A 13,226-nucleotide genomic window follows, 5' to 3' on the forward strand; every position below is an offset into this window, starting at 1 on the left:
TTCAAAACGACTGTAATTAATGGAGGATCTATTTTGAGTACTCTCTCTGTACAGCCTATTTTAAGGAAGGGTGGGTGCTCTGCCATTCTCTGTACAGGCAGGCACACTTGTTCACTTTGCAGACGAAGATGAGAGCAGGATGAGTGGGAGGTGGAAGAGGAGGAGAAATTCTGCAGGTGATCACATGATATTTCATCTCCACTCTCCTCATGACAGCATTCCCCCATCACATGCAAAAACAGGAGAATCGGGGAGGCTAGGCTTCTGTTATATGCTTCTAATACTCTCCCTTTATTACATACTAAATTGAAAAGAGACTTGTTTTAGTTAGTAGTTTAAAATAGTTTAAATGAATTATTGGATTATTATGCACCTATGAAAAGGTGGGATGGTCCTCCGTCACAGATAGAAGGGATTTGCATTGTATGTAAAGGCTCTGCTACAAAAACTGCCTTTTTATCTCTGCACACTGGTCTTTAATAAATACAGCACTTGCAGTATCAGGTAAAAAGATATTTTAAAAGGTTCTGTACCGTATGTTCCAAATTAGCTTGGAAGAAATGGATTTAGTCACTGTGTCCACAAGTGGATTAAAATGCAGAAAAACATGAGACATCACTTACTTCAATAAAATATTTTTAAGGCTATATGTAAGTAGTTGCAATCTGAATTTTTTTCCCTGATGTAGAACTGTTGTAAAGTGTGTGAAATGTTTTGTCTGAGTCACGATTAAACTGTATGTGTTGTGTACAAGTCTCTCAAAAAAGAGATCACAATCCAAATGAGACTGCCAATTTAAATAAGGGTTTATAATAAAACTTCTGCCAGAACACCAGCACTATGGTATGCATGTGCTGCTAAGCAACAGGTGACATGTTAACAAGAACTACAAGACTGCGTCAACCACAAAACATACAGGTTATCGTGGAAGCAATGAAATCCTTTTATACTAAAATGTATTGACAGTAGATGGGTGGAAGGTTAAGTAGGTCAATCAGTTCCCAGTGAAACCATAAAGCAGCCATGCATGGGCCATGGAAAGCCCCATGGTGCAGTGCTGGAAGAGCCATCAATCAGCTGAGTATGCCAAGCAAAGATGGGAAAAAAAAAACCACCACAAGTCACCACCATCATCACCAAACCACTTTCATATTATGGGCATGGCAACACACAAGTCAAAGTCAGCAACACCCCAATACCTAAAGATCTGCCTCCTCTTTTGAGAGCTAGAGCAGTACCCCTCAGTGGAAAGTCTGTTGGGGTTAACATTAGGAGAAAATGCTAGGGTTACAGGACTGGATACGAGAACAGGAGAGGTTTTAGGGCAGAGTGAGATAGGGAGGGGTGAAAGGTAAAGGGAGGCACAGTAGTGTAGATCTCTTACCTCCAAGGAAGTTAAAAAAAAAAGACAAAAGAGGAAAAACACACAATGCAGAAAGTACTGAAAAGCCCCTGCTTCTTCTTTCTCTCTCAAGTTTTCTCCTAATCTCTAAACCTGGCCATGGTGCTTATCAGTAGAGGCTAACTATAACTGTGGCGGGAGCTAAATTATTTCTAAGAATTTCCTTAACTATCACATGTTATAGAGAATCAATATATATTAAGTCTGCTATGTTAACAGGTCTATAGCATCTAATCTCTCAGAACTGAAACCTAACAAACTGTAGCCATACAGGGAAAGGTGGAAAGGATCTCTAGCAGGATGCATCATCTTACCTGTTGTCATTGATGAATCCATTTTGAGAGGACTGTAAAAAAAATGACACCTGCACATTATGAAATGCTTCATTCACCCAGGAGTACTGAAGACCAACAATTTAGGTTTTCATCATATTTGTTGACTTAGTATGTATTTAGGATGAAATATGCCACTAAAAGCAGTGGTACCAAACCTGGGGGACAGAACAAGGGACTGTGAGAAGTTACTAGTATGAAAAATGAGAGTAAACAAAAGTGTCATTTATTATTTTTGTCCAACTGTTCTCTAATCTCTGCTCTTGTCAATTTGTATAATTTCACCTATTACTCTAAAAACCTTTAAAAATAAAAATTGTTGGAGAAGACGTCACAAATAAATAGTTTTTATTTTTTTCTAATCAAGACATACTAATAACTCACTATTTGAAGGAGCTGGAGGTTAACAATAAGAGATAGTAATTTATGCTGTTTTTTTCTTGCCAGTGTTTGTTATCTCGCCCAGGTTCAATACTTACTTCTCGGGCAAAGATCCGGTCTCGTACCCGCTGATACTCTTCCTCTCGCTCTTCGATGGACTTACTACGCCGCCCGTCCTGCAGCGGCACGCGAATCTACCATTTGGGAAAGTGATCAAATCAGGAAAAAAAAAAAAAAGTTACAATATAATGTGATCACTTGACACATTCCCTGGGTAATGTTGTAGCTGCCACATATCCACTTAGTGTGTGTTTTATGCACACTGGATACATTTTTGCAGCTCACACATAGCAAATCAGCAATGTAGATGGTAAATGAACTGAAAACTGTATAATGTCTTTTTAAAAGAGTACATGGAACATGCATCTTGCAATTTTTTAGTTATTACGTACACACCGTGTTGGTGGTATTGGTATTAGAATGAAAAAGTTGTAACAAGTCATCTGTAATTCAAACATTCCATGTATCATTAGCACTTTACAGTAAATAAATACTGTAAATGCTGTATACACAAAACATGAGATGTCAAATAAGCAATATCACAAAGCATAAAACACTGGATTTAAACACAACGTGAAAGGGGGACTGGGCCTTGTCCTTTATTAGAACCATCCCAGGTCTTACAGAAATTGTTAAATGTCCTTTCACACCCAGTTTTCTTCTCAGTTGGAATTAATGCTGTTTCATACTCAATTTCATAACAGGGTAACTACAATAATGTTATCAGTGTTCAAACCAGGACCACTTCTTTCCAAAACTCAGACTTAAAAAGAAATGCAGCCTACCTGATTATCATCCTTGTCCATGCTGGCATCATCTCTCTTAAGAATGAATTTCTTTTGGAAGTCCATGTTACGTTCATCCTTAATATGTTCTGAAAACCTTTGCTCTGGGCTGTAACAAAGGATGACAAAAGGGATGCTTTTTAATGCACTAAAACAACCCTAAACATAATATTTAGTTGCATTTGACAAACTGAAGGAAGCTTACAGAAAAAAAGATCAGCTTTAAAATAAATATGTCAGTGTTTGTAATGTGAGGAATCAGAGGTTACAGATGTTACTTTAAGGAATATAAAATGTACATGTAACTACTGAATTACATGTTGCTCCTGGCGAGTTTTTGGCTTAGTTTGTTTTTCACCCTGTCGAAGAGTTTATTGCTGTGAGATTCTCCTCTTGTCTTCGTCATGTGTTTCTTGTGTTGTCAAAGCAACCTCAGCCACAAGAGTTCGTAATTGCATGTTTTTAAATGCATGTAATTTAAATGCAATATTCCCTACTATAAACCATATTAACACCTCTACAGTCCTAGCATCTGGTCTTTTATAATAAAATTACACTATGGTGGTTGCTCAATTGCTATTAACAGTTGGATAATTTTAGTGCAATCTATTCACACCTATATAAAGATTAGGGAACCCAATTCTGGACCTGAAGCCACTACACTCACATGCGTGTGTTGCCCGTCTTGTTTATGATGACAGCCTTGCCAGTCTGATCCACATTGTGATCCATGCCGAAGTAGGCAGCCACACGGTGCAGCAACATACGGTGATAAGAAGTCATCTGAGGAAACTTCTTATATTGATTACTGCGTGGGACACAAAATACAAGATTGTCAGTACCATATGCTATGTATGCTAAGTGTTTTTCTCTTTGTTGAATTCTTTCATGTCTATTCGCATATATTTAATAAAGTGGTGGTTTCTTGTATGTACAAAATGACAAATAAATTGTAAGCGGTTCTGCAAACACATGAACAGATGTTATTAAAAAACACTGGTAAATATTCCAATTGCAGCAGGTATCTGAAATGAAAGCAGGAGTTCATATTCTGGGGGGCACACATTTGGTGCAAGATGTTTTACTGAATTTAATGAGGTTTTCAATTATAATACTTAAGTCTAATAACACTATGCTGGTTACAGGGAAAACAAACTCAGAGTCAGAAAAACTGAGTTTAAACTTGCCCCATATATTATCAACTACAACTTGCCATATTTACCTCAGCAGTCCATAAATAAGGATGGATGTTGAGGAGCTAAATTTAAATACGAGTGAGTGGTTGTGAAGAACATAGCTTACTTGTCATCATTAATGAACTCCAGGATATCTTGTTCTAGTTTGAGCAGCATCATTCGATCCCTGCTGGGCCAAAGGGGGAAAGAGAGAGAGGGGGAAATGGATAAGAGGGGGGAGTGGGTCAGTGACTTGAGTGTTGCATGGACACCAACTGATCAAAGATATGATCTTCAGTAATAAATCCTTCCAATAATTCCTCTACAACTTCTGTTTTCATGTTTTTGTTCATTTTTTTGCTGTATTTCTACAGTCTACAGTCAGTGTTTAGTGGCAATCACATACCTGGGATTGTTTTTCAGTGTGTTGACCAGAAACTCGTGAACATCGATGCCCGTGGAGTCAGTGTATTCCTGACTGGAGTCTGACAGAGAGGAAAAAACAGTAAATCAGCACCAAGGAACAGAAAGGCGGAAGAATGAATAGCAGAGTGCTACAAAGCATAGCTCTTTAAATGGTACACCAACACAACAGCAATGACATTTTAGTTTCAGGGAGAATAAACACAAGAAGTAGATAAAAGAAGATGCTAGGTAGCTGTTCTATACTTTCACACACTTTTCTGGAGATTATTTTACACTACACTGGACAGTTGGGATAGCCATTTAATTTCTGTTGGTCTCAGAATCTAATGATGTCTGAGGGGAAAAAGTAGGGATTTCATTGTTTTCTGGAGAAATTAGATTAACATCATATTTGGTTATGGACAGTGGACATCATATTTACACATCATGACATGACAAAATCAGAATGACAAAAACTAATACAGAACATTTTAAAAGACTAATATAGTATTGTCTTTTTGTAGGAAAGTCAATTTATATAAATCAAAGTATTTTTGTATACTGTAGATATCTAATCGTGATAGAAATTTAATCTTATCCTGCGTAACATTATACACGGCACCAAAACTGTTAAAAACAGGGTTTATCGGGAGCACAACAGACTACAAAAACTATTAAACCTCCACAAATCCAAATCTTACCACGTGACAACATCTTTCGTGGAGTCTTGTCCTTCTTCTCCTTCTCTTCATTTTCATATTCGTCCTTTGAGGACTTCTCCTCCTCTTTGTCTGATGGACAGCTGATGTGAAGCTGAATAATATCCTGGAAAACCACATTCCATTGCTATGAGAAAGACAACACATTTTTGAATTCAAATTTCTATTAATCGTATCAATACTATACTAATACTAATTACTGCACAGTATGAATTAAGGTTAGGGGTTAAGGTTAGTGTCAGGAACCGTACCGATTCTGGAGGTCCATCGTTGGAGAATGGACCACAGGACTCCTCACACACTGCCAGACTCCGTACCAGCTTCAGTTTGGCATTGGACTAAAAAAAAAAAAAAAAAAAAAAAAAAAACCAGTATTATCTGCCAAGCTCACTCTTTAGTTTTGAGGTATGTTTACAGAAACTTTAGTATTTCAAAAAGTGTTATTTTAATTGTTTTATATGTTGTTTGTTTCTACCAAAACAGAATCAATTCCAGAATGTTTGTTTCTGAAAATTTTAAATCTAATCACCAGTATTACAGCTCTGAATCTAGGGTTGGGCGAGGAAACGTAAGCGATATATATTGCAATAGACACGTAATAAATATCAATAAAAAAGTATGTTTGATAGAACATTCAATAACTGAACTTCATTGAAGAAAAAACCTGAAAAAAAAAAAACAAGAGAAAATAGGCGTAGCAAGGTTGGTTCATCCAACCTCAAACAGCAGATTCTGTACAATCCCATGATCTGTTGGCACAAGTCTTTTGTACACATTATGTTTCCATAAGAAAATTCTCTTTGTTGTGTTTCTATACCATAAAAAGGAGCTAAAATAAGATTAATCTCTTGTGGATTGCAAAGCTTAGATATAACACTGAATAATGTCAACACAAAATACCTGATTAGGATGATGTACCTTCAGAGATTAACTACTAAAACCAAAAAGGAAACAACACAAGGGTAACCCAACTTTGACAATGTTATCACTGTAACAACAGAAATTTGATCTAGTCCCTTATAAAAGGAGGAATTATGAGCAGGGGTCACAATAGAAAGCCAATCTCAAAACACACCGACAAAGCTCTCATGTCTAAATATGACTAACTGCTGCTGTTACATCTTTATGGATGCAAAAACAAACATTACACACATATCTTCAGGCCACAACTAAAGTAACTTCAGTTTAAGAGAGCTGTAGAATATTTGAAAAATGGATAACGTTTGCTTTATTTAAAGTCGAGTGACAATTTCAGACATTGATATGTGAGCTGACACAATATTCCGGAATCAGACTTCTGTACACCTACAAAGTAAGTATAAATAAAAATTACAGTACTACAAAAGGCTACAGTACTACAAAAGGCTACAGTACTACAAAAGGCTACAAACCCAAATTTCCAAAGAAGACATGGTAAATGCTGCTTTTCTGATGGATTAAACAATGTAAAATTATCCTTAGAGATCTATACATTCACAGTCAACTACATGACATGAAGCTTGATGATGTGAATGTACACAGCCCTGTGCTAAGAATGTCTAGAGAAAAATAAGTGAGACACCTCAGTTCACAGAATACCCAGTGAAGGCACTGTGTCACAGATTAATTAGTGGCCAAGAAACAAACTGTAACACTAGTGTAGAGACACAAATCAACCTCCTGCTGTATCAGAAAGCTGCTTTCTCAGAGTAGATGGAGAAATCTTAAGAGATAAGACCAACTGTCTGGCAGCCTGCATTTAACTCTCACTGTCTGGGAGTCAACACAACTCTGACAACTGATTTATAAGTTGAGCAATTCAACGTCTAGTTATCAAATTTAACTGGTTATAAGTTTCAATTAACTGTCATAAGGGTTGTTTTTTTTTTTTTTTGCTTACTGTGGTAAATCTGACACACCTACTTTTAACCTGCTTATAGAATTTAATATTTTAAGCCAATGATGATAAGCAGAAGGTGGTCCACTGTAGCTGGGAAGATTAGAAGTTAATAATGGAAGGTCATCTCTTAAAAAAACTAGCAGGGGGTTCAGCTTACCTTGGCTCTTTTCCTGCCATGGTTGTGGTTGGGAGCCCGTTTCTGCCAGAGACATTTGTTATTTTATTAAATTTATAGGTACACATTAAATACGCACAAGAATTAATGACCATAGGTTTAACTATATAACATAAAATAGGTGCAGATAAACGCCTTTGGAAAGACCTTTAATACTAGACACTGATCACTATTTGAGTCACCCACTCACATTGTACCACCAAATGTTTAAACATTTTCTGAATTACTTCAAAAATGTCTCATCAATTAAACCCATATTTTTATCAATCAAAACTCAACAACCCAAAACAACGTTTTGAGAAATCTTTGCAACTGTTCAACAACTCTCAATCTCTCATTTGCAAAGGTTTTTTCAATAATTCATAGAAGCATCTCTGGCAGCATTTACAGCTTACATATGGTTGACAGCAGGAGAGCCATTATTACAGACAAGCTAAACACAAATGCTGGTGTTGCTGAAGTTAGGTTACTGAAAACCATTTAAAATTTTTAAAATGTTTCACTCAATTACTGAACAAATCCATTGTGTTATACACAATGCAACATAATGTAATATACAATGATCTGAAATTTCTAACAGCACTCTCCTTATCACTCCTACCTGTGCGTCCTGTGGAGAGCTATCCTCAGTCTCCAGGCCTTCTCCTGTCCCCTCCTTGGTGCCCTGTGGTTGAGGGGAGGTCTTGCCTCGACTGCAGGGCTCAGTGAGTGGCCCACTCTCTCCCTCCTGCTGGATGTCTGTTGTCAGACTCACTGACATCTTCTTAGGGGAGGGGGAGAGGGTGGGAGTTGGGGAGGGGTTGGGTGGAGAACCCAGGAATGACTGAGAGAAAATAGGCAACAGAGGGAAATTTTAGTCTCTGACAGATTTAAACACTACAAGGCTGTGGTATTTTGACAATGATTGACAAAAGTAAAAAAGAGAGCGAATGAGACCATATATAGTACATGTTTGAATGTACTACTATACATTCTACCTGTAGGTGGTACCAGATCTGTGCTGGGCTCTGTTCAGCTGGTCTGGAAAGAAGCCACACACAGGACAATGAAGGGAACCCACTAAAGTAGTGTACTGGCCAGGGTTGCAACAGGGGGTGAAACACAGTCCATAGCAAGCCTTAGGGTTCAGGTGGAGCTGTGAGAAAATATGCAAAAGAAAAAAAAAAAAGTTAGAGTTGTGTGAAAAATTACAAATGTATTCAATGTATTGACTGTAATGGATGACTGCTCTTGGCAGAATGAGACAACAGATTACTAATCCCTTAAACTAAATTGTTTTAAGAGATTTTCAGAATAACCTGCCTCAGACCTCCCCTAACCTAACCGTTAATCTGAATAGATACATTAACTACATTGTTGGTCACAAATTAGATTTTCATTTTAGTTTGTTACCACTAAGTAGCAATACTTTATGTTTTGAGGTCAGAACAAACTGTATAGTCAAAATTCATAATCTATTACAAAATAAACTACAAAGGTCCATTTTGTATTTTTCCCAGTATACTTACAAACTTGCTTCAAAATACCCATGTTTAATTGAACAACATTACATAATAAACAAGACACATATGTGGAAAAAAAGAAAGTAATATTTACAGTGACCAGATGAACTGAAGAGTTAGCCAGCCAGTTAAGAGGAGGGGCACACCAACAGGCCAGCCACCACCTCAGCTGTCCTCTGAGGCCTCTCTCTTCTCTCCTTCTGGCTCAGTGCAGCAGCATGGTCTGTCCTCCTGCAAACCAGAAGCAGAAGAGGAGGACACGGATGACGTCATGTTTCACACACTGAGTGACTCATCACTGCTGATTCTAGCAGGGAGGGGGGCAAGGTAGCTGAAAACTCAGAGCCCACTGGCAAATGGGGTTTACAGAGAAGCACATCAACTCATGTTTAATCTTCCAGCTAAACTGTTATTTGACTTTGCCACTGCTTAACGTCCAGTATGTGGACCTCTCTTTATGAATGGGAGATGCATGCTTTCTTAGAAAGGACAAATTCAAATGTTTTTTTTCCCCCTAAAAATTCCTACTAGCATCAGATGTGGGGATACGCCTATAAACACAAATGCAGGGAAAATTATTGCTTTTCAACTAGAGTATGTCTGAAGATTCTCAGTCGTCCAAGAGAAGTTATCTAAAGGTTGATTCATGGCAACTGGACTTTCAGTTTTAAGGCGGAAACATTTCACCACCCATGATGAAGCCACCTGGATGGGTGGTGAAACGTTTCAATCAATATCAGTATAATATCCTTATCATGACTACTATTCTCTCCGGTCCTCTCTTTCTCTAAATTATACAATTAAACCAATTTTTCCAGAAAAAAAATGACACAGAAGCTCTAACTGCTCTGGGGGAAAATTCTGGTTCCAAATCATAAGTCTGACAATGTAGCCATTACACCCATACACAGAAAGACACGCAACTGAGTAACCATCCATTAATCTGAACACAAGCCTATGTTGTCTTGTATAAAAGGGTCAACAGCAGCATATGTTGTGTATGCTTGTGAACACAAAAGTGACAAGTATGCATTAAATCTCCTATGAATGTTTGCATAGATGCAGAGTGGGTGAACGGCATTCATGTATATCCCATCTATGTTGTACTTTGCTGTGCTGCAGGATAGATGAGTGAACAAACGAGGCAGGGATTCCCACTGTGGGAAAGACCCAGTCAATGCAACAGCAAAGGCGTCATCAGCAGCAGCATCACCAGCACATCATTGACCAGGACACCCACATGCCCCCACTGCACTCTTATACAAGCCTACCAAACAGCAGCACAGAATACAGCTACACTGTCTACTGTAGGCAGACACAAACGCCTGATTCAGTCACTTCCAAATAACCTCCTGCCTTTGTTTACTCATACACATGCAGTGTATTCTTACACAGAGAATTAATGATTTTGGATTAGAAAGCAAAGATAATCATCTCAAGTGTCATCTCCATGGCTAAGCAGACTGGCCTGGCTCAATGGTGGGGGTAGGGGAGGCTGCAAAAATATTTATGAATCAGAGGCATAGATGGGGAGCTTATGAATAAACCAGCTTTACCTATACTCTCCTCCTCCACCCATTCCTCATATGTTCTCTCAGCTCTCTCCTCAACATTACCCCCTGCTTCCCTCAACACACGCTCACATTCAGGGTTGCCAAGGAAACAGTAACGTCATTCTCAACTACTGCCATTTGTGTTGAGCTAGTACCAGTGAAAAGGGCAGAAAGAATAATAATAGTAAAAATAAATGTGTGATTTGCAGTATGCACAAGGACACAAAAGCAGAAAGAACAGTATCAGATGAGAAGAAAAAGTGAGACACCTTTCCTGCAAGTTCAGGCAATCTTAGCATGTTATTCAAGCAATGTGGGTTCTCAGTCATCCAGCTTGTGTGATTTCAAATACAAGAATTTGCAACAAATAAATCTCCCCTACTCAGGGAAAACTGATGATTGCAATTAGCTCAACATTTGCTTCGGGTAGAAATGTGATAACATTCCTAGCCCCATTACTAGGATAGCACACTGCAGGCAGAATAACTACAATACCAACAGCAGTGCTACTCTTTGCCCGTTGTGTCCCTTATCAGTCAGCATGTCAGTTGACATCTCACTGCTAAATGTCTGCATCATCACATGTAGCTGCAGATGTAGAGGGCAGCAGCTGATACACACAAAACTTAGGCCAGTTACATAACTTCAAAAGAGGCTACCCATAGCATGTTGATCTTCTAAATACAATTAAACAGACTAGTGTAATACAGCAGGATAGGGATACTGTGATCTGGCATTTAAGAACAAATATTAAAAGCCCATTTAATAATGCCTTAAGATTTGTCCAACTCAAAACTGAGGACAGTTGTCTTTTTGATCTCCATTTTCACAAAACCAGCAAAATCTGCAAATTCAACAAATTGCATTTTCTCAAGTTGGTGTCACTACTGTACATGTATATTTCATCATAAATACATGAATCCTTAACATTAAAAATTCCGCCCCCTACCTCTATGCCACTCAGAGTTACAACAGAGAGAGTTGAACAATCAAATGATATAACCACATTTGCATTTCTTTCAACTATGAGACAATATCAGAGCTGCAGGTTTCATTACAAATTTTAAAGCAGATACTTATTACACTGCTAATTCAAGTCTATCAAACAAAACTTGTTTATACACAAAATTATCGTTTCTTTTTTTATTTTTTAATAGAACATTAATCAGAAGTTCACTTAGGCAGGGAATATTGGAATTTTCACAAAAACACACAATACAGATAAGCATATGATTAAAAAAAAAAAACAAAAAAACATCCTCTTCCTCATGAACTGTCATAATGCGGTGCAGGTCGTACTGACCCACTTCACGCACACTCCCTTCCCTCTCCCCTGATGAAAGGCAGCCCGTTGAGAGACAGAGGTCATACACTGCCATGCCCACTGTGTCAGGTTACCATACAAAGGACTGACAACGGAAGGGACCCCTGAGTGAGATGTGAATGCCTGTGTGAGTCACTGGGCCAGTGAGTGAAAGAGACAGCTAGGGCTGTATGTGTGTATATTACAGTACACAGAATGCACTGACCACTTCAGATAGTAGGTCTAGCCAGACTAAATATTTCTTGTGGGTATGAGCTCACTGTCAAATTTAGCTCTAGGTCAGGTTGGGTCAGGGTCTCAGCAATGCTTAGCAGCAGAGAAGCTAGAGGAATAAGAACAATTCAACAATAAGGCAACTAGTAAGATCAAAGGAAAATAAACTTGATTTTAATATCTGATTATTTTTAAGTAATTTCGTTTGTCATTTTTACATTAAGCCATCATACAGATAACTTCTGTTGTTAATTCCTAATTTTTTAAAATTTATCACTGCAATTAAATTGTAAACAAATGAAAAATTTGAGGTTTATCAATTGTAACAAGCATGGTTTGCTGTAGGATACATAAGAAAATGAGAAAAAAAAAAAATCAATTATACAAATTAATTATTCTTCCAGAGGCACAAAAGCACATTGTCATAAATGAGACTTTATAATATAGTATAAAGAGTCTATAGTACAGATGAACCTATTCTATCTTAACATGATTATTTTTCATTAATGACAGCCAGAGTGTCAGTAAAAAAAAGATAGGCACGATGTATTCATAAAATTTTGTGTGAATAATGAATGAGAGCTGTTCCTATTACTTTACTGCATTTATCTCATTACTTCAAATTTCATAATAGACCATAATATGGAGCTAGGCGATGCAGACATGCCTCTCCATTTTTTTTCTGCAGAGGCTGAATGAAAGATGAAGGTGAATGGAAGCACAGAATGCAGCAAACAGCAGTGAGCAAGAGTGTACAAACCCACAGATAGCAGTGGGAGAGACATACACAGGCAGCTCGACCCAATTCATCTCTTCTGTATTCAGCTGTGCACCTCGCCCATTTGACGTCAGAGAGAACCCATTTCACAAAAGGCAGCAAGGTTATGTCTTCACAGAGTGGAGGCTGATGTGTGTATACTAATGGCAGAGTTTGTGCAAGCTCAGTGCCTGCACATATTATATATCAGCAGCACTTGCAGTGTGTGCATACCAGTGTTTGTGTCAGAGAGGATTCCCCTTTGCCTTGGTTGCACAATCTCATGATCATTAGGGACTGGAACTGTCAAGGCACATGCACACTGATAAGTCGGTGCTTTTCACAGAAAATATGGATACATATATCAAAAGCCAGCACACACTGACATTTCATAGCACTGCTTTGGTCTAGGTAAATTTAAAATATATAATTTAAAATAAAATATAACAATTATTAAAAAAAAGAAAAACATCCGAAAGGCTAACTAACGAGACACAAAACACAGATGAGGGGGATATGAGTTGCCTATTGCAACGGAAGACAGGGTTTCTCTTTCTATGTACG

General features: G+C 37.9%; 1 protein-coding gene across 12 annotated transcripts in view; it reads right to left on the bottom strand.

The window, feature by feature from the left end:
- Positions 1–13,226, bottom strand: part of r3hdm2 (R3H domain containing 2) — a 45,314-nt gene that overhangs the window by 16,227 nt on the left and 15,861 nt on the right. For 3 of the 12 annotated variants that reach the window (XM_026306892.1, XM_026306895.1, XM_026306899.1), the window contains exons 3-15: positions 8,910–9,046; positions 8,291–8,448; positions 7,915–8,136; positions 7,296–7,337; positions 5,511–5,597; positions 5,242–5,386; positions 4,542–4,620; positions 4,263–4,322; positions 3,628–3,768; positions 2,961–3,069; positions 2,214–2,309; positions 1,717–1,766; positions 1,200–1,253 (exon numbers count right to left, since the gene is read on the bottom strand). In XM_026306892.1, coding sequence (XP_026162677.1) covers positions 1,200–1,253; positions 1,717–1,766; positions 2,214–2,309; positions 2,961–3,069; positions 3,628–3,768; positions 4,263–4,322; positions 4,542–4,620; positions 5,242–5,386; positions 5,511–5,597; positions 7,296–7,337; positions 7,915–8,073 — 1,022 coding nt within the window. In that variant the 5' untranslated portion in view covers positions 8,074–8,136; positions 8,291–8,448; positions 8,910–9,046. The remainder of the gene's footprint in view (positions 1–1,199; positions 1,254–1,716; positions 1,767–2,213; positions 2,310–2,960; positions 3,070–3,627; positions 3,769–4,262; positions 4,323–4,541; positions 4,621–5,241; positions 5,387–5,510; positions 5,598–7,295; positions 7,338–7,914; positions 8,137–8,290; positions 8,449–8,909; positions 9,047–13,226) is intronic. The other 9 variants (XM_026306902.1, XM_026306893.1, XM_026306904.1 and 6 more) reach the window with 6 other exon arrangements.

Source organism: Mastacembelus armatus, chromosome 5, assembly GCF_900324485.2.
Source record: "Mastacembelus armatus chromosome 5, fMasArm1.2, whole genome shotgun sequence".
Taxonomy (NCBI): Eukaryota; Metazoa; Chordata; class Actinopteri; order Synbranchiformes; family Mastacembelidae; genus Mastacembelus; species Mastacembelus armatus.